General features: G+C 47.3%; 1 protein-coding gene across 1 annotated transcript in view; it reads right to left on the bottom strand.

Annotated features, from left to right (window-relative positions):
* Window positions 1–19,890, bottom strand: part of LOC139274783 (NADPH oxidase 4) — a 242,819-nt gene that overhangs the window by 52,744 nt on the left and 170,185 nt on the right. The window contains exon 13 of the mRNA XM_070891470.1: window positions 9,952–10,033. Coding sequence (XP_070747571.1) covers window positions 9,952–10,033 — 82 coding nt within the window. The remainder of the gene's footprint in view (window positions 1–9,951; window positions 10,034–19,890) is intronic.

The following is a 19,890-nucleotide window of genomic DNA, read 5'->3' as shown; positions in this document are numbered from 1 at the left end:
GCGCATATGGTACGGAACGTGGCTTGTAGTAAACCGATCTAGCGTCCTTCTGTACCCTGACACTCGCCTTGAATCGGACTGCCCGTTTCGCAGAACACCTTCGGATACTTCTTGATAACCTCATCCATTGATGAAAATCTCGCTTCCACACAGAAAATCTTACTCCAATCCAGCTTCAGTGAGCTCAACCAATTTCTTCCTAGTAAGGCAGACTTGTCTCCTTTCACTAGTATTAGAGGCAAGTTCTGAAGTTGATCTTTATATTTCACCGGTACGGTGATATGACCTACTACAGGAATTTTTTTCTCCCCAGTAGCCTCGCAGCTCTATCTTGGATTTCTCCAGTTGAAAATCACGCAATTTGTCGAGGTACAGCGACTCCGGTACTACACTCACGGATGCACCCGTATCAATTTCCATTGGTATCTTGAATCCCGCAACATCTATGTGGATTTTGAAGCTTTTCGAACCGCTGTCCGTTAACCTCGTGCGCCTGATGACGTGTAACTCTAACATCTCCTCGTCCTGTTGTTGTGCTTCCACACTATATAGTCTCTTGGGATTTCTACTCATAGTATGAACGCTGGACTCATAGCTTTAAAAGCTGGTTTACCCTTCAGGTCGGCATGCCTTCACAAGATGCCCAGTCTTTCTGCAGAAGAAACACTCTGCCTTTACGTATGGACAACTTTGAGCAATGTGTTGTCCCAGGCACCTATAGCACGACTTCGACGCTCTGTTAGAATTTCCAGTTTCTGAGACTATGGGCTCCCACCGTCTTTTACCTTGAACCTGCAGGTTATTTACCTCGGTTGACTGACGTAATTATTATTTAATTCTCGGGAATATTGTTCGGCCATGCCCATCGACCTCGCTGTCTGACAAGCAATCTCAAAAGTCAAGTCATCCGTCGTCAATAACTTCCTTCTGATCGCATCATTTTTCACCCCACAAACAAAACGATCCTGTAATGCTCGGTTTTGAAAGTTTCCAAAATAACAGTGCATCAATAGCTTTTTTAATGCTACGATGTAATCACTGATACTTTCATCAGCCTTTTGATTCCGAATCCCGAAACGATAGCTTTCAGCAATTTCTAATGGTTTGGGGTTATAGTGCTGCTCCAGCTTCATTAAAATCTCTTTAAGCGTTGTATTATTTGGCTCGTCAGGCACAAGCAGATTTACAAGAGTGTCATATAATGCCGGACCTGCCTCCGATAAGAAGATTGCTTTCTTACGTTCCAACACAGCCTGGTTCTGGACTGCATTGTCTGGAACTTCGATTATGTTATTTGCAGTGAAATACATTTCTAGCCGATCCACATACACTTTAAAACGTTCCCGGTCGTTCTATATTCCCCAAATATCCTAGTACACCTGCGGGTGCTGCCATTTTAATCCCTAGCTGTTCACACTGTGTGCTGTATATTACCTCGGATTTTTGTAGCTTTTTTCCAAAGACAGAAACTTCCAAAGTCTCTCTGTCGGCTGGCTGAATCCTTCATCAACAAAATTTAAGCTTTAAATCATCCGAAAAATCCCATCTTCCGTCGTCAAATGTGGTATCTTCACAGAGCACAGCACACACAGCTTCCTAACATGGCAGGCAGCTCTCTCGGAAGTCTCCGGAATTGCCTGGTTCTGCTTAATGATTAACTCTGCAATTGTAGTACACAATGCGTCCACATCCACAGTGTGGAGCTACAAACATTACAAGCTTACAGACATTACAAACCCCTGGGAAGACAGGCGCACCAACATCAGTATCCTCGTCCAGGCTAACATCACCAGCATTGAAGCACTGACCACACTCGATCAGCTTCGCTGGGCAGGCCACATAGTTCGCATGCCAAACACGAGACTCCCTAAGCAAATGCTCTATGCGGAGCTCCTTCATGGCAAACGAGCCAAAGGTGGGCAGCGGAAACATTACAAGGACACCCTCAAAGCCTCCCTGATAAAGTGCGACATCACCTGGGAGTCCCTGGCCGAAGACCGCCCTAGGTGGAGAAAGTCCATCCGGGAGGGCATTGAGCTCTTCGAATCTCAACGCCAAGAGCGTGAAGAGGTCAAGTGCAGGCAGCAGAAAGAGCGTGCGGCAAACCAGTCCCACCCACCCCTTCCCTATTCAAATGTCTGTCCCACCTCTGACAGGATCTGTAGCTTCTCGTATTGAACTGTTCAGCCACCAAAGAACTCACTTCAGGAGTGGAAGCAAGTCTTCTTCGATTCTGAGGGACTGCCTATGATGATAACTCTTCCTTAAATGCGGAGACCAAAACTGCATGCAGTACTCAAGGTGTGGCCTCACCAATACCCTGTACAGTTTTAGCAGGACTTCTCTGCTTTTATACTCTATCTCCTTGCAATAAAGACCAACATTCCATTTGCCTTCCTGATTACTTGCTGTACCTGTGTACTAACTTTCTGTGTTTCATGCACAAGGACCCCCAAGGTCCCTCTGTACTGCAGCATTTTGCAATTTTTCTCCATTTGCCTATCCCAGTGATCATGTATTACTGGGAGCATCTGTCACTGTAGGATGTACTGAGTATGGGTCACTAACCGGTGTGGAACACCGTACCCCAGTGACCATGTATTACTGGGAGTGTCTGTCACTGTAGAACTTTACTGAGTATGGGTCACTAACCAGTGTGGAACATTGTACCCCAGTGGCCATGTATTACTGGGAGTGTCTGTCACTGTAGGATGTACTGAGTATGTGTCACTAACTGGAGATCTGATTGAGCTGTATAAAATTATGAGGGGCCTGGATTGAATGAATAGGAAAGATTTGCTTCCCTTGGCAAAGGTATCAACAACCGGGGGGCATAGATTTAAAGTAATTGGGAGGAGGTTTAGTGGAGATATGAGGGGAAATTTCTTCACCCAGAAGGTGATGGAGGTCTGGAACTCACTGTCTGAAAGGGTATTCGAGCAGGACCCCTCACCACATTTAAAAGATATTTGGATGTGCATTTAAGTACCGTAACCTACAGGGCTATGGACCAAGATCTGGAAAAAGGGATTAGGCTGGATAGATCTTGGTCGGTCGGTGTGGACAGGATGGGCCAAAATGGCCTTCTTCCGTGCTATAAATTCCTAAATTCCTATGATAAAAGACACTGGGGGTTAAATTGGATAGCCTCTGAAAACGAGTGCACAGATCACGATGCACACTTAATGCCCGTTGATTGCATTGCAGGCAGGATGCCAACTCTGTGGTGCCTGCTCATTTCCATGATTGCATCAGCAGGGGGCCCAATATCATGAGCGCTTACTACAACTTAAAGCTAGCAAGCACCACATAAAGCTAGGCTGCATCACTCAAAGGGGAACTGTATTGTGGCTGGTGGTGATGCCGAGATCATTCTGAATATTGTGCTGTGGAAGACTCAACAATGGCTGATCACGGGAGAGAGCACGCATCAAGGTTTTCGGACAATGCACTGGAGGTCTTGGTGGAAGAGGTGGAAAGGAGAGATGTCCTGTATCTTAAGAGGGCTAGAGGCCCTCCAGACATATTTTCAGATGGCGGTGGCAAGCGATAGCGGCAGAGATCAATGCCAGAAGTCCCAAGGACCTGGATGCAGTGCAGGAAGAAAGTTTAATGAACTCACATGAGTTGTCAAAAGTCAGGAGTACATCTTCAAGTGCCATATCCTATCAACTGCACCACTTGCCTCAGCTACTTCCCAATTCATTACACCCCTATCACCCACCTACAAATAATCTCTATTAAATCAGGACTCACCCAAAATTCTTATGCTTTAACTCATCCTCTAAGAGATGGTAATGGAGCGGATAGGCCCCACCGATCGGGGGGGGCAAATGAATGGCCCAACCCATCCGAAATTGCCTCCGTGCCGGGAATGGGTTTCTGCACCGCCTGTGCTGCCACGTCAGGCACGCGCCGACCCCTTTCTGACCAGCAGCAACCCATTTCCGCCCCACGCGGGAAACTGCCCCATGGGAAACACGCCACCACTAGTTGGTGCCACTGACAACTTCCCCCAGTCGGTAAGCTGTGTGTCACTGGGCAGCGCATCCGCCCTTAAAGGGAGGGCATACTGCCAAGGTCGCCATGTTATTTACATTGTTGGCCGACTGCGAGGTCGGCCTAACAATGGTGGCCACTGGCGTGGCCGAAACCTTCACTGGAAGCTCAGTTGGATCTAACTAAACTAATTGCAGAGTTCACAGCGGCCTTCCCCTTTAACTGAAGGGGAGGGACGTTGTGACGTGTCAGCGCGACACGTCTGCAGTTCCTGCGGCATAACCAGCAGCCACCAACAAACAGGTAAGTTTTAAAATATTCTATCTTCACATGGAATCAGGAGTAGCAGGAGTGCTCCTTGTTGCTCCACATCACTCCTGATGGCCACTGTTGAGCAGTGCTACCCCCTCCTGTTCGTTCTTCTACTCGCTCCTTCCAGGACTTACCCAAGGGCCCTTGCCTGTAAAGCACCTGTCCAAATTGGTTGTGCCGCGATTAGCTAGCTGTATCTGGAGGGGCAACAGTTGTTGGCAGCTCACTGCAATTATTAAAATGAGGTCTGGGGCTCAATTTCAGGCGCGCCTCGGGAATTGCTTCTGGCACACGCTTCGTGCGTGCCATTATTTCAGACCCCAAAACGGGCCTAGACCAGTTAATAGCTCATTAGATTTAATAACTGTCTCTGTTAGAAGTTTACTGAAAATATAGGGGCAATATTATTAGAAATGAATAATGCTTTCTACTTCTCAGTTGAGCACGGAAGACAGGGAGAGAGGGGGCGGGAAGGTAAATTGACCCATCATGTCACAAAAGAAGCCAAGGATCGCTGATAACCAGGTGAATTTTACCAAGGTATTGGCCTACTGGAAAATATTTAATTTAATAAGAAAAGCTTCTGTTATCTCAGCAAAACATCACATCAGTGCATTCCTCACCCAATACCATCAATACTGGTCAGTTAGTATTGAATACAAGGTGCACTGCAGCAACTGCCAGGGCTTTTTCCATAGCACCTCCCAACCCATATCTTTCACCACCTAGAATGCTAAGGGAAGCAAGAGCATGGGAACACCGCCAAGCTCCTGACCAAGTCACACACCATCCTGATTTGGAAATATATTGCCGTTCCTTCATAGTCACTGGGTCAACACACGGACTGCAGTGGTTCAAGAAGGTGGATCACCATCACCTTCTCAAGGGTAATTAGGGATGGGTAATAAATGCTGGCCTTGCCAGCGACATCCACATCCCAGGAATGAATTTTAAAAAGTCTATGCCAGCATATTCTAGACTCTACAACATTGAAATATGTGGTTGTGAATCAGCTTAGCTACTGGAGATGGATTTTACCACAGTGTAAAGAAAGGTCGGCTGTTTCATCAATCTGATGCTTTGAGAGGTGATTAGAAGCAGATAGACCTTGGGGCTTTGTTTGTTAATTTTACTTGTGAAGTGAATAATGTTGTTCATTCTGTTAATGTGCTCTTCATTGGCTATCAATATTATTATCTTCACAAGAACTTAGTCAAAGAAGCACAGTCATCAAGAATTTCTGGACAGGAGACAACAAAAATTCCTTAAATAAACCAACTACCCAGTCAACAGTAATTAATATGGTAGTCGTCTGCAAGTTGCTTTTCTGCAGTTAAAATAGATCAATCTTCATACATATAGCAGAGTTCAAACAATCTGAAAAGTTAATGAAATGATCGTGACTGGTCCAAACTGCAGTAATTGACTGGAGAGTGCTGTCACTGGGCTGCTCTAAGCAGTTATTATAATATTTTACTTACAACCTTCTCCAGCAGTATGACAGTGACTTTTTTTAAATCTCTTTCTCTAGTCAGAAAACTGTACTTGTTCTTAAGGAAATTAATGATTTAATAATATGCATTTCCATGATAGTTCCTCTTTTCTCAGTTACATATCACTTTGTCGAAATTCACTCAGCCTTATTTAATGATCAATGAGCACTGGCTGAGGTGCTAATTGCTCAGGAAGCTTTGCTTCAGGGCTAAAAGACTAGAGACAGGAAAACTGCTGACAGGAAAATCACCACATATTTTCCTTTGTCCACTTAGAATTGATCTGTGAACACTTTCCATTGTGTACTGGATCACACGTCATGTAGTACACAGAGGGTAGCTGTCAGCTGATGTCAAGTTAGCACAAGTAGAAAGACAGTTTAGGAATGCAGTGCATGGAAATAAAGACAGCATCATGACATGACTCATTGTGCAGTGCTAATAAATAGGTACTAACTATTTGTACTGCACTTTTCTTGGTCAGACAGGCATCCGTCCAGCCCCGCACCCCAATGCCCGTACTGCACTTTTTTGACCGACAGGCAACAAGACCCGCCCCCTGTCAAGCTCTGCTTACTGTCTCTTCCCGGGCCCCGAATCATTCAGTCCACGTGGTGCTGAGAAGCAGAACCTGAGACTTGAGACTCTGCTGATTCCCTCGCCGACTCGCTCCAGGACTCGCCGACTCCCCACCCCCACTCCCCTCGAGGACTACCAACTCCGACTCCCCCCTGCCCAGGACTCGTTAGGTCGACCGGGCCTCCAGCTGAGCTGCGAGCCCCGAGCCTCAGACCGGGCTCCGAGCCTCACATGAGGGCCTTGGGGCCAAGAGTCAGAGAGGCTGGGGCGGGGGGGGCGAAGAGAGTGAGAGAGGCTGGGGGAGAGTGAGAGGCTGGGGGGGAGAGAGAGAGAGAGAGAGAGAGAGGCTGTGGGGAGGGGGGGAGTGGGGAGAGAGAGAGGCTGGGGCGGGGGAGGATGAAGAGAGAGTGAGAGAGGCTGAGTGGAGAGAGAGAGAGTCTGGGGGAGAGAGAGAGAGAGTCTGGGGGAGAGAGTGAGAGAGAGGCTGGGGGAGGTGGAGAGAGAGAGGCTGGGGGAGGTGGAGAGAGAGAGGGAGAGGGAGACTGGGGGGGAGCGGGAGAGAGGGAGACTGGGGAGAGAGGGAGGGAGGCTGGGACGGGGCGAGCGAGAGAGAGGGAAGCTGGGGGGGTGGGGCGGGAGAGAGAGAGGCTGGGGGGGGCAGGGGGGAAAGAGAGAGGCTGGGAGAGAGAGAGAGAGAGAGAGAGAGAGAGAGAGAGAGAGAGAGAGAGAGAGAGAGAGAGAAAGAAAGAAAGACTGGGGGTGGGGGCGGGGAGGAAGAGAGAGGCTGGGGAGCGGGAGGGGGGGGCGCGATCGGAGGGGAGAGAGGAAATTCAGGAAAGACGGATCACGTTCTTGGTCAATATTTATCCCTCAATGAACATTATATAGTTTACCTTATTTTGTGTAAAAACGATAGAAAACGAAAACACAAGTTATCCCCATTTCCTTTATAGGCTTGGGGGGATGAAATTCAGGAGCGCCCCATTTGGGGCGTTACCTTTTAAAATAGAAAAAATTAGCGCCAGGCACTAAACTTTTCTACTTTAAAAAAATTCGGGGGTAGCATCCCAGGAAGGAAATGGATGGCTTAATCAGGCACTCCACTTCCTTCCTCGAGCGCAAGAGGCAGCAGACTGGCCAGTAAGTGAAACAGCGCTGCACACTGGACCGTGCAGCGCTGCCGCGCTGAAAGGCTCCTTCCCTCCCTTAAATGGAAAGGCCATCGCTACAAGCTCTACAAAATAAAAACATATCTTCTCCCCGATCCAGCCCGATGCACTGAAGCAGAGTGCTGGGCTGATCGATCACAGGCAAAGAAGCGCGGCAACAAACCTGAAAGAGAGCGGAAACTTTTTTTTTTAAACTTATCTTGGCCACCTCACCTTTAATCATCACCCCCAAAGCGCCCGACCTCCCGATGGACGCCTCCTGCTGCAACTGCCGGTGATTTCGTCCGGCGATGCAGCAGGGGGCGGAACCCAATTTCGAGTCCGGGGCACTATTGGGTCGATGATGTCATGATCTCTAGGCGAAGGAGATGGGAGCGCAACACCGTACCGCCGCCGCAAACCTCCTGTCGAATATGACGGGAGTTGATGTTATCGCCGGTCGGAACCTGGTTAGCGCCCCGCCCCCACCCCCAGAAGCGATAACAGGAGGCGCTAGGAGGCCAATTTCTAGGCCCTGGTCTTCATTTCCCTTAAAAGCTTATTTTCCCAATCATGTCCCAATACTGTTGGCGCTGACATTTTGGATCTTTTACTTTTACCAAAGTCCAGGAAGAAAATCAACTCATCAGGATAGTTTCTATTGAATTGACTAGTGCCTGTGAGTGAGTGAGTGAGCCGAAAGCACTGTCACAAATTTCACGACTTACACAGAATGTTTGTTGTGAACTGGATTATAATCTGGTAATGGTCGGATGTGATTAATGATGCTTTTCAACAGCTGCTGACATTTAAAAATCAGATTCACCTGTCCTCTTAGATGGATCCCTCACCTCCAGGTGCTTGTTAAAATGTTAACCAACGCAAGGAAGTAATCAAGTTAGAGGGCATGTCAAGGCTGCCAACATTCTGATGGCCGCGACTTGCCTAACTTCCACTCCCGAGGTCAGTCTCCCCGCATGCCCCTGGAAAAGCCGGCACTTCAATCTTCTCAGCCACTAGTCCTTTCTGGACCCATCTTCCTCTGTGCCTTCGAACTTCTACATTGCCTCCTGTGATCGACATCCATCAATGGTTCCTGTGGCACACACTTCAAGTTCCACCCTTTTTGGCTGGATTTTCCACTCAAAGCATCTCCTTCCTCCTCTGTCCCTCAGCACCCCTCTCGTCCACTGACATGAATTGGCTTATCTCCCCTTCCTTAGCACCCTCCACTCCTGCTGGCTGACATTTCCATGCTTTAGCTACCCCGACCTTTCCTGCTGACCTCAAGTCCCCTTCCTCGACTTTTCCTCACCAGGACTGCTTGGATTGCTGATGCTATGACATCCCCTTCCCCTGCTAACCTGAATTTGCTTCTTCAGCGCTTCCCCACTGCTGGCTTCCTGTGCATCAAGCCATACTTCCTTGTTGACTGAATTTTTCCTCTCTCCTCCTTCTTCCCTTCCATCCTCCCATCTCCCCCTATCCCACCAACCCAGCCCCGCCCCCCTCCCCCAGCCATCGCCGCCTTCTCCTCCCTGGCTTGGTCCAATTGTACCATGCCGTCGAACCTGCTTGCATGATTACTGCCTTTGATCTTGGCTCCATCTGAACTACAGGGTATCAACTATTAATATTAAAATGGTATAAGTATCACATTAACTTTGTCTTGAATTTGCTGTCGGAGGCTTCCCGCGGGTAAATGCCCCCGATCTGCAATTAAACTGCCCACGTACCTGGTGGTCTGGAGACCTGCGCTCCTGGGCCTCTCCGGGTACCCTCGGGTAGAAGCGCATGTACCCCAAGGGCGCACACGGTTCGCAAGCACCCCTGGGATCACGTGGGCCAGCACAACAAATGAAAGGAGGGAATCCCCATTCATGCTTATGGGGATTTCGTATTAACGGAAACCCCATAAGCATTAATGGGAATACCCCAAAAATACATCCAGACATTAAATTTAAAAAAACATTACACATTTAACATTAATTAAAATGGCATTTAATTAAATATTTAAAACAAAAATGTAATTTTTTGAAAAATAAATTTACATATTTTAACGGGACTAACAATAAACTTTCCTCATTGCACAGAGTTTTTGATATATAAATGATAGAAAAAATGATATTTTTCTGTTTTTTTAAAACTCTTATGCTGGTAAAAGCAGGCCCTACGTTTGCCTTTACCGGGCATAAGATTCTCACGGGCATTCACTGGGCAGAAGTTAGGCAAATAGCCCAACTCTCCACCCGCGAATGCCCTTTTCCCGGGGATGCGTTAAAAACACGGGAACTTGCGTGGCCCCTACAGGCACATACGCACCTCGTAAGCACCAATAGGAGCTGCAAATTACGGCCCAATGACTAAAAATGAGAAAATATATGATGCTGTAAATAATAGTAACATTTACTCAGACTTACTTTGGGTAATTTCTCTGCTGCAGTATGGGCAGGATCTCTGCATCCAAATTGGGTTCCGATAGCAGCAGGTCCCGAAATCTTTCTGCAAAACATAAAGATTAAGAAAAACATACAAAAATGCTTCATTAAATCTGATATATTATTGGTGTTCAATACTGAACTAATTTATTGCAAGCCAAAGGACAACAATGATGTCATCACTCCATACTGCCATGTACACAGGTCTCTGTAACAACCAGCATAACATACCATTTCCCTGAATGGGTTTAGTTAAATAATGGGTTTAAGTAATGGGTTTGGTCAATTCTTAGCCAGCTCTTGGGTAAGCATCGAAAACATTTTTGCATCTACTGTTAATATATGTAGTGTTCTTTTTGCATAATATATACAATGAAGTAAGTAACATGGTGGCTGAAGTGAAGATAGTAAGAGCTCAGGTTCAAAAGGTTTAATAAACTAGGATAGACATCTTCCAATATCATCTGTCCCGCAAGGAGTATTGCACTCTTTAAACATTAACCAATATTATTCTTTATAATAACTATAGAGATAGTTTATAGACACTTAGGCCCAGAAATTCGGGTCATTTGCACCTCCCGTCAACACCCCCGGGGACACAAACGACTTTTTGACCAGGCACGGCACTGCTTACAACTCCTGCTATATTCCGCGGGAGTTTAGCGGCGGCACTAACCTGTAGCATGCCGCTCCGCTGCGCCAACAATAACAACATTATTGTGCGCAGCAACCTGTTTTCGCCCCTGAACAAAAATTGGGAAGCGCCCCCTGAAGCTGCACTGAGTGATGCCAACGACAGCTTCAGGGGACATGAACCAGTCTGCAGGCCACTCATGGGGTGCTACTTAAAGGGGAGGTGGTGGCCATGTTAAAAAATAATCTGGCTTTTTTCTTCGATGCACCTTTAGCGCCTCAATCGCGGGGTCCGTGCCGCAATCATTCAGCCTAGTGTTCTGCTTGAGTGCCGGGTGTTGGCACGGCATCCCCGCTTCCCGGTGGTCCATGGAGGCCTGTTTTAGCCCTTGGGCGCTCCCTTTAATGAAGGAAACGCCCAGCGCATAGCGCTGCACCCCGCTCCTGACCCATCCGCTGCACTACTGCCCCAAAAAGGATGTGGAGCTCGTTATTTTGCGCTTCACTTCCTTTCGGGGACAGTAACCCGAATCCTTCGAGCGGGGTGGGACTTCCGTGCCTGATGCAAAATGTCGCGACTGCAAGATGTTACCGCCCCCAAATGGGCGCAACGCAATTTCACCCCGTTAGATTTCTAGAAAACCTTTGATTAAGTTTTTCACAAAACGCTGCTTCAGAAACTGAAAACAATGGGAAATCAAAGTAAAACATGGATGTGAATGCCAAAAAAAATCTCCTGAAGCAAAGGCAACAGATACTTGCCAGTGGAATGATGCTGAGGCAAGATTAGAGTGTGCCAGGAATTATTGCTGGGACTATTCCTAATGAACATTAATGATTCAAGAAAGGAGGGAGAGAGAAAACTGGGAACTACAGGCCAGATAGCCTGACATCAGGTGTTGGGAAAATGCTGGAATCCATTATAAAGGAAGTTTTTTGAGGATTTAGCTTGCAGGGTCGATAAAGGGAAACCAATGGATGTAGTATATTTGGATTTCCAAAAGGCATTTGATAAAAGTACCACATAAAAAGTTGTTACGCAAGACAAATGCTCATGGGGTATGAGGTAATGTATTAGCATGGATAGAGGATTGATTAATGGACAGAAAACAGAGTAGGGATAAAAGGGTTATTTTTAGGTTGGCAAGCTGTAACAAGTGACATTCAGCAAGGATCAGTGCTTGGTCTCAGCTATTTACAATCTATATTAATGATTTCGGTAGAGGGACCGAGTGTAATGTATCCAAGTTTGCCGATGATACAAAGTTAGGTGGGAAAGTAAGCTATGAGGAGAACACAAAGAGCCTGCAAAGGGATAGAGACAGGTTAAGTGAGTGGGCAATGTTGGCAGATTGATTATAATGTTGGGAAATGTGAGGTTATTCACTTTAGTAGGAAGAATGGGAAAACAGAATATTTTTAAAATGGTGATAAAGTATTAAATGTTGGTGTTCAGAGAGACTTTGGTGTCCTAGTACAGATCAGCAAATAAAATACACATATACCTGGTGGTACACAGAGAGTGAGCATACAGATATAACAAGCAATTAGGAAGGCAAATGGCAGGTTGGCCTTTATTGCAAGAGGGTCTTGCTACAATTGTAGCAGTTTTGTTCTCCTTACCTGAGGAAGGACATACCTATCCTAGAGATGGTGCAATGAAGGTTTACTGGATTGATTCCTGGGATGAAGGGTTATACTATGAGGAAAGATCGAGTAGATTGGGTCAATACTCTCTGGAGTTTAGAAGAATGAGAGATGATCTCATTGAAACATATTGTCATGTATGTACATTCTGTTTGTAGCCACCAGATGGCATAATTATTGGAAGCCATTGAGCAGCATGCACCTGGTGCTGCTCAGGTATAAAAGACCAGCCATTTTGAGAGTCAGGCACTTTGGGCCTAAATAAAGCAGAACCAAGGTCGTACCTTGCTTAGTTAAACAGTACTCAGTTTGAACCTTTACTGCATACATAACATTTGGCGACAAGAATACAAGAGCCTTTGTTTGCAAAATGAGCACGATTGGATTTTTAGAGCGACTCGTGGAGGGAGAAGATTGGGTAGACTTTGTGACCCATTTGAGCCAGTACTTCGTGGCCAACAAAATGAAGGGGTCAACGATGCAGATCGGTGCCAGGCCGTGTTCCTCACTGTGTGCGGTTCAAAGATCTACGGTCTGATAAAGAATCTACTCATGCCTAGTGATTCAATAGGGAAAATGTACAAGAAGTTGTGTACATTGGTACGGGAGCACCTCAGGCCAGACGACAGCATCATCATCTTGAGACACAGGTTTTATACACACGTTCGATCGGAGGGCCAGAGCGCGGTGGAATTCGTTGCCGACCTGAGACGTCTAGCAGGACCGTGCAAGTTCGGGACGGTGTTGGCAGACATGCTGCGGGACTTCTTTGTTATCGGTTTCAACCACGAGGTGATCCTGCGCAAACTTCTGGCGGTGGAAGAGTTGGATTTAAAAAGGGCCATCCAGATCGCTCAATCATGTATGACGACGGACAGGAGTCTAAAGCAAATAGCGGTGAAGAACCGAACCTCGGCAAGTACTGTAAATGCGATTGATTCGGCGTTCGGCAGAGCGGCACATGGCAGGACCATTCCGGCTGCGTTCGCGAAACCTGTGGCTGCCCAAAGTCCACCAGCGGGAATGTATCCGACTTCTCCGTGTTCATGTTGTGGGGGAAATCATCGACACCAGCAGTGCCGATTTAAGCAATATAGTTGCAAAGACTGTCTGAGAGTGAGGCATCTCCAGCGTAAGTGTCCGCAGATGAGCAAGCGAGCTGTGACACACCATGTGGAGGATGAGAGTCAGACTAGCGCGGATCCGGATACGCAATCCGAGATGCCAGAGGAGGAAGTGTATGGACTGTACTCCTTCATAACCAAGAGTAAACCAATTTTGATTAATGTGCAGTTTAACGGGATACCGGTATCGATGGAACTGGACACGGGGGCGAGTCAATCGATTATGAACGAGAGGGCATTTAATAAGCTGTGGGATACTAAGACTGTGAGGCCCAGGCTGAGCCCTGTTAACGCCAAGCTGCGCAAGTACACCAAAGAACTGATTAAGGTGATTGGCAGTGCACAAATTAATGTGTTATATAAAGGTGCGGTTCACGAGTTACCGCTGTGGATTGTTCCAGGCAATGGCCCAACGCTGCTCGGCAGGAGCTGGTTGGAGAAAATCAGATGCAACTGGAACGACATAAAGGCATGGTCATCGGAGGAAGATACATGTGTCCAAGTATTGAGCAAGTTCCCCACGCTGTTTGAACCAGGTATTGGCAACTTCACGGGAGCCAAGGTGCAGATCCATGTGGACTCAGATGCAAGACCCGTCCATCATAAAGCTCGGGCACTGCTATATATGATAAGGGAGAAGGTCGAAATTGAACTGGGCAGACTCCAACGTGAAGGGATCATATCACCGGTTGAATTTAATGTATGGGCCAGCCCCATTTTCCTGTGCTGAAAAGTGATGGCACAGTCAGAATCTGTGGAGACTACAAGGCTATGATCAACAGGGTTTCGAAACAAGATCAGTACCCATTACCGAAGGCTGATGACTTGTTTGTGTCGCCAGCTGGAGGGAAGTCGTTCACAAAACTGGACTTGATGTTGGCCTATATAACACAGGAGTTGGTCAAGATATTGAAGAGACTTACGTGCATTAACACGCACAAAGGACTCTATGTACCACAGGTGTCCTTTCGGAATTCGCTCGGCTGCAGCTATGTTCCACAGGAATATGGAAAGTCTACTGAAGTCCTTTCCCAGAACCATCGTGTTCCAAGATGACATCCTGACTCCAAGGAACATCTGAACAACCTGTAAGAGGTTCCACTGCGTTTGGATAGAGTGGGATTCAGACTGAAACACTTGAAGTGCGTCTTCATGGCACCGGAGGTCAAATTCCTCAGGAGGAAAATAGCCGCTGATGGCAGCAGACCCACTGCCGTGAAAACCAAAGCCATCAAGAATGCACCCACGCCGCAGAATGTGACGGAGCTGCGTTCGTTCCTGGGTCTACTCAACTACTTTGGTAACTACAGTGGGGCTGGTTTGCCGCGTGCTCCTTCCACTGCCTGCACTTGGCCTCTTCGCGCTCTTTGCGTTGAGACTCAAAGAGCTCAACATCCTCTCGGATGCATTTTTTCCACCTCAGGCGGTCTTCGGCCAGGGACTCCCAGGTGTCAGTGGTGATGTCGCACTTTACCAGGGAGGCTTTAAGGGTGTCCTTTTAATGTTTCCACTGTCCTCCTTTGGCTTGTTTACCACGCAGGTGCTCCGCATAAAGCATTTGCTTCGGGAGTCTCATATCTGGCATGCGAACTATGTGGCCTGCCCAGCGAAGCTGATCGGGTGTGGTTAGTGCTTCAATACTGGGGATGTTAGCCTGGTCGAGGACACTGATGTTGGTTCACCTATCCTCTCAGGGGATTTTCAGGATCTTGGAGACATTGTTGGTGATATATCTTCAGCGACTGGAGGTGCCTTCTATTCTTCGTCCATGCCTCAGATCCATACAGAAGGGCGGGTATTACTACACCCCTGTAGACCATGAGCTTGGTGGTAGATTTGAGGGCCTGGTCTTCAAGCACTCTTTTCCTCAGTCGGCCGAAGGCTGCACTGGTGCACTGGAGGCGATGTTGATTCTCCACATCAATGTCTGCCTTTGTTGATAAGAGGCTCCCGAGATATGGGAAATGGTCCTTGTTGTCGAGGGCCGCGCCGTGAATCTTGATGATTGGAGGGCAGTGCTGTGCGGCGGTGACAGGCTGGTGGAGGACCTTTGTCTTACGGATGTTAAGCGTAAGGCCCATGCTTTCATATGTCTCAGTGAATACATCGACTATATCCTGGAGTTCAGCCTCTGAATGTGCGCAGACGCAGGCATCGTCCGCATACTGCAGCTCAACGACAGAGGTTGGGGTGATCTTGGACCTGGCCTGGAGGCGGCGTAGGTTAAACAGCTTCCCACTGGTTCTGTAGTTTAGTTCCATTCCAGCGGGGAGCTTGTTGATTGTGAGGTGGAGCATGGCGGCGAGGAAGATTGAGAAGAGGGTTGGAGCGATAACGCAGCCCTGTTTGACCACGGTACGGATATGAATTGGGTCTGTAATGGATCCGTTGGTAAGGATCACGGCTGCATGTCATTATGAAGCAGGCGAAGGATGTTGACAACCTTTTGGGGGCACCCGAAATGGAGGAGGACGCTCCATAGACCCTCACGGTTGACAGTGTCAAAGGCTTTTGTAAGATCGAAAAAGGCCATGTATAAGGGCTGGCGCTGCTCCCTGCATTTTTCCTGCAGCTGTCGCGCTGCAAAGATCATGTCTGTTGTGCCCCGTAGGGGACAAAATCCGCATTGTGATTCCGGGAGGAGCTCCTCGGCCACAGGGAGAAGTCGATTGAGGAGAACTCTAGCGACAACTTTCCCAGTGGCTGATAGCAGGGAGATTCCCCTGCAGTTGCCGCAGTCGGACTTGTCCACTTTAAAAAAAATGGTCACAATCACTGCGATTCTGAGATCTCCCGACATGCTCTCCTCCCTCCAGATGAGAGAGATGAGGTCATGTATCCGCGCCAACAGCGCCTCTCCGCCATACTTTAGCGCCTCAGCTGGGATTCCATTTCGCATCCGTAGCCTTGTTATTCTTCAGCTGTTTTATGGCTTTGCCTACCTCATGCAATGTTGAAGTTTCACTGTGAAAGCATGAGGAGAGTACCCCAAGGGTCACTGCAGACCCGCTTGTCCTGCATATTGCTGAGTTACAGGACAAGACCCCACACACTCACAGGGGTCTCGCCTGCTGAACTCATGATGAAAAGAGGTCTTAAGACCAAGCTGTCTCTGGTACACCCGGATTTAAATAATCATGTTGAATGCAGAAGACAAAGTCAACAAGGGTACCACGATCGCGCAACTGTGTCACGCAAGATTTCTGTTAATGATCCTGTATATGTGTTGAATTATGGTTAGGGTCCCAAATGGATTGCTGGTACAGTCATGGCCAAGGAGGGCAACAGAGTATTCGTTATTAAGCTCAAGAATGGGCAAACTTGCAGGAAACACATAGATCAGACAAAGCTGAGGTACACAGACGAGCCAGAACAGTCGGACGAAGAAACCATCGACGACCAAACAACCTACCAGCAGCCTTCAGAGGACTCAAGAGTCATCAGTGAACCCGGTATTTCCATCACGGACCTGTTCAATAAAAATGGACTTGCAATTCCTGACATGGCCACTGCCACCCCAAACAAGTCAATCATCCAGCCATTAGCAACAACAGACGCCGCACACTCACCCAAGGCTGGAATCGCACTGATACGGTCAACCCGGGAGCGCAAAGCACCGGACCATCTTAACCTGTGAAAGGCTGTGAAAAGATCTCAGAGGCGGGTATTGTCATGTATTAACATTCTGTTTGTAGCCACCAGATGGCGTCATTGTTGGAGGTCACTGAGCAGCACGCACATGGGGCTGCTCAGGTATAAAAGGCCAGCCATTTTGAGAGTCAGGCACTTTGGGCCTAAATAAAGCAGAGCCAAGGTCGTACCTTGTTTAATTAAACAGTACTCAGTTTGAACCTTTATTGCATACAAAACACATACAAGATTCCGAGAGGCATTGACAGGGTAGATGCTGAGGCACTGATTCCCCTGGCTGGAGAGTCTAGAACTAGGAGGCATAGTCTCAGAATAAGTGGTCAGCCATTTAAGACTGTGATGAGGAGGAATTTTTTCACTCAGGAGCGTCGTGAACCTTTGGAATTCTCTACCCCCAAAGAGCTGTGGATGCTCAGTCATTGAGTATATTCAAGGCTGAGATCGATAGATTTTTGGACTCGAGGAATCAACGGATATAGGGATTGGACGGGAAAGTGGAATTGAGGTTGAAGATCAGCCACGATTGAATGGTGGAGCAAGCTCGAGGAGCCATATGGCCTACTCCTGCTCTGAATTGTTACGTTCTTATGATTTAGACTTGGAAACCCAATGCTAACTGGTCAAATTCATACATGGTAATAGAAATGGGCAGTTGATTCAGGAGGAGCAGCAGCTAGGGTACTACAAAAGAACTAGATATAAATCAGTAAATGGAAAGCACAGTGACAAATGAAGGTCATTGCAGACAATACAAGGTAAAGCATATTGGACAGAAATATTGGTGCCATGCACAAACTATAGATGCTGTAGAAATATCTAACCATAAAGTTGAATGATACTTGGGAATAAGAGATGCAGAACTTATATTAAATGACTGCATCACAGTATTATACTACTATTGAAAATGTTCAACATTGTCCCTTGAATCCCTCAGGGTTCACGGCCTGGTAACAAAATCCAACTTATGTAACAATTAATAGGGTTACCTCGGCGGAAGTGTGAAGCTTAAGGATAGCAAAGGCAAGAAATGTAAAAAGTGAAAAGATAAGATTTGAAGAAAGCTGCAGGTCAATATATAATCTTTGCACTGAACGTGAGGGGGTGAAGCTTCACATAATCTTGTCCTGTGGAACTCCATCCAAGTAGCATCATCACTTGAAACCCTACTCTTTGTATGCAGAAGTTTAAATTCTAAGTTAACCAGTACATGCTGCAGTGGTTTGCTGGAGTATGCACAAGACTAAGGGAAATCTGTTGCTCTTGGTAATGTGCTCCCAGCAACCATCCATCCTTGTTGCAATCATTTGTTGCTCAGTCTTGTGCGGCTTTCCAGTTCTGTGGTCGCCAGCCCATAATTTTCCTGTTCATTAAAATAAATGGTGAGGTGGGGGGGGAGGCAGGGGGAGGTTGTGAATTGCAGGCTGACAAGCAAACAAGTGGAAAACCAGCCAAGAACTTCAACCGAACATGCATATAGTATTGAGTGTGCAAATATTTAATTACAGGGAAGCATTTTGTCTTTAAAAGTACATTCCATTCGCATAAAATTACTTAGGGGCCGAAATTAATCATCCATCCATTGCTCAGCGGTAAGCCATTTCATACCGTCAGGAATTGGAGTGTGCGCGATTTTCATCAGTTTTTTCTCGCCGGTATGCCGAGCGGAGTGCAGCGGGCGGAGCGGAGTGCAGCCAACGGTGTGCGGGCAGTGAGTCCTTTTCACTCTGAAATCTTCAGGTCCCGAGTTCTGCGCATGCGCATGCTGCTGCGAAGCTCTGCCCCCCAAGAGACACAGACCAGAATCGACAGACACTGCCGGCCTGAGAATGCTGTGGAGGTATGTGGGGTGGGGAGGGGGGGGGGGTCGTTTCTTGGGTGGAGATTGCTTCTTGGGTGGAGATTGCTTCTTGGGGGAGAGATTGCTTCTTGGACAGGGTGGGGGGGGAGATTGCTTCTTGGGGTGAGATCGCCATTTGGGGGAGATTGCTTCTTGCGGGGAGATCGCTATTTGAGGGGAGATTGCTATTTGGAGGGCAGATCGCTACTTGGGGGGGAACAGTTCGCTCTGTGGGGGGCGGAGGGGGGGGGGGGGGAAGAGACTGCAGGGGGTGGGGGAGAGAGACTGGGATGACAGATAAAAACATTTTCACAGGTGAAGATGTAAACCGCCGATTGAAGTTCGACTTTTCCAGGGCGGTCTGTAGCGTCGGCAGTATGTCGGTGGTAAGTCACTAATTTGGCAATTTTGGGCGGTATGTCGGCAGTGTCCAGGGGCGGACGTTATGCATACCGTCTGGCGGTATGTCACTGATCAATTTTGTGCTGGGCGGTTTGCTGGTATTTTTCGATCAATTCCGCAATTTTGGGCAGTATGTCCACCAATTTTGGACCCATAGACTTTATAGCACAGACACAGATGCAGCCCAATTGGTCTATGCCATTGTTTATGCTCCACATGAGCTTCATCTAACCCTATCCGCATATCCTTCTAAAAGTTTTCTTTAAAACCTGCCACTTATTTGTTAAAAGACATTTGGAAAAACACTTGGGAAATTAGTGGCCTAGTATCTAACATACACAGATGTGACTTTGTATATTCAGCAGGAATGAACAAACCTACTTTTGAATTACGCCGACATAAAATACAGTATGGGTGCCTGCAGGTTTCACAGGAATTGGTCAGGGTGCAGGAAATTCAGCTGTACCCAAATGGTTTTGATCTAAAATTGTGGTGCGACTGCCTGGAAGGGATATGTAGTTTACTAGAAAATATTCTCTATCAGCACTCATACCTAAACTTTATGCCACACAAGTTTCACCTCAGCCTGCCATACATTGAATTTCCTGTAGCTCAACAAATATTCAG

Source organism: Pristiophorus japonicus, chromosome 10 (assembly GCF_044704955.1).
Source record: "Pristiophorus japonicus isolate sPriJap1 chromosome 10, sPriJap1.hap1, whole genome shotgun sequence".
In the NCBI taxonomy this organism is placed as follows: domain Eukaryota; kingdom Metazoa; phylum Chordata; class Chondrichthyes; family Pristiophoridae; genus Pristiophorus; species Pristiophorus japonicus.
The sequence above is the reverse complement of the archived record's forward strand: the minus strand, read 5'-3'. Positions and strand labels throughout refer to the sequence as shown.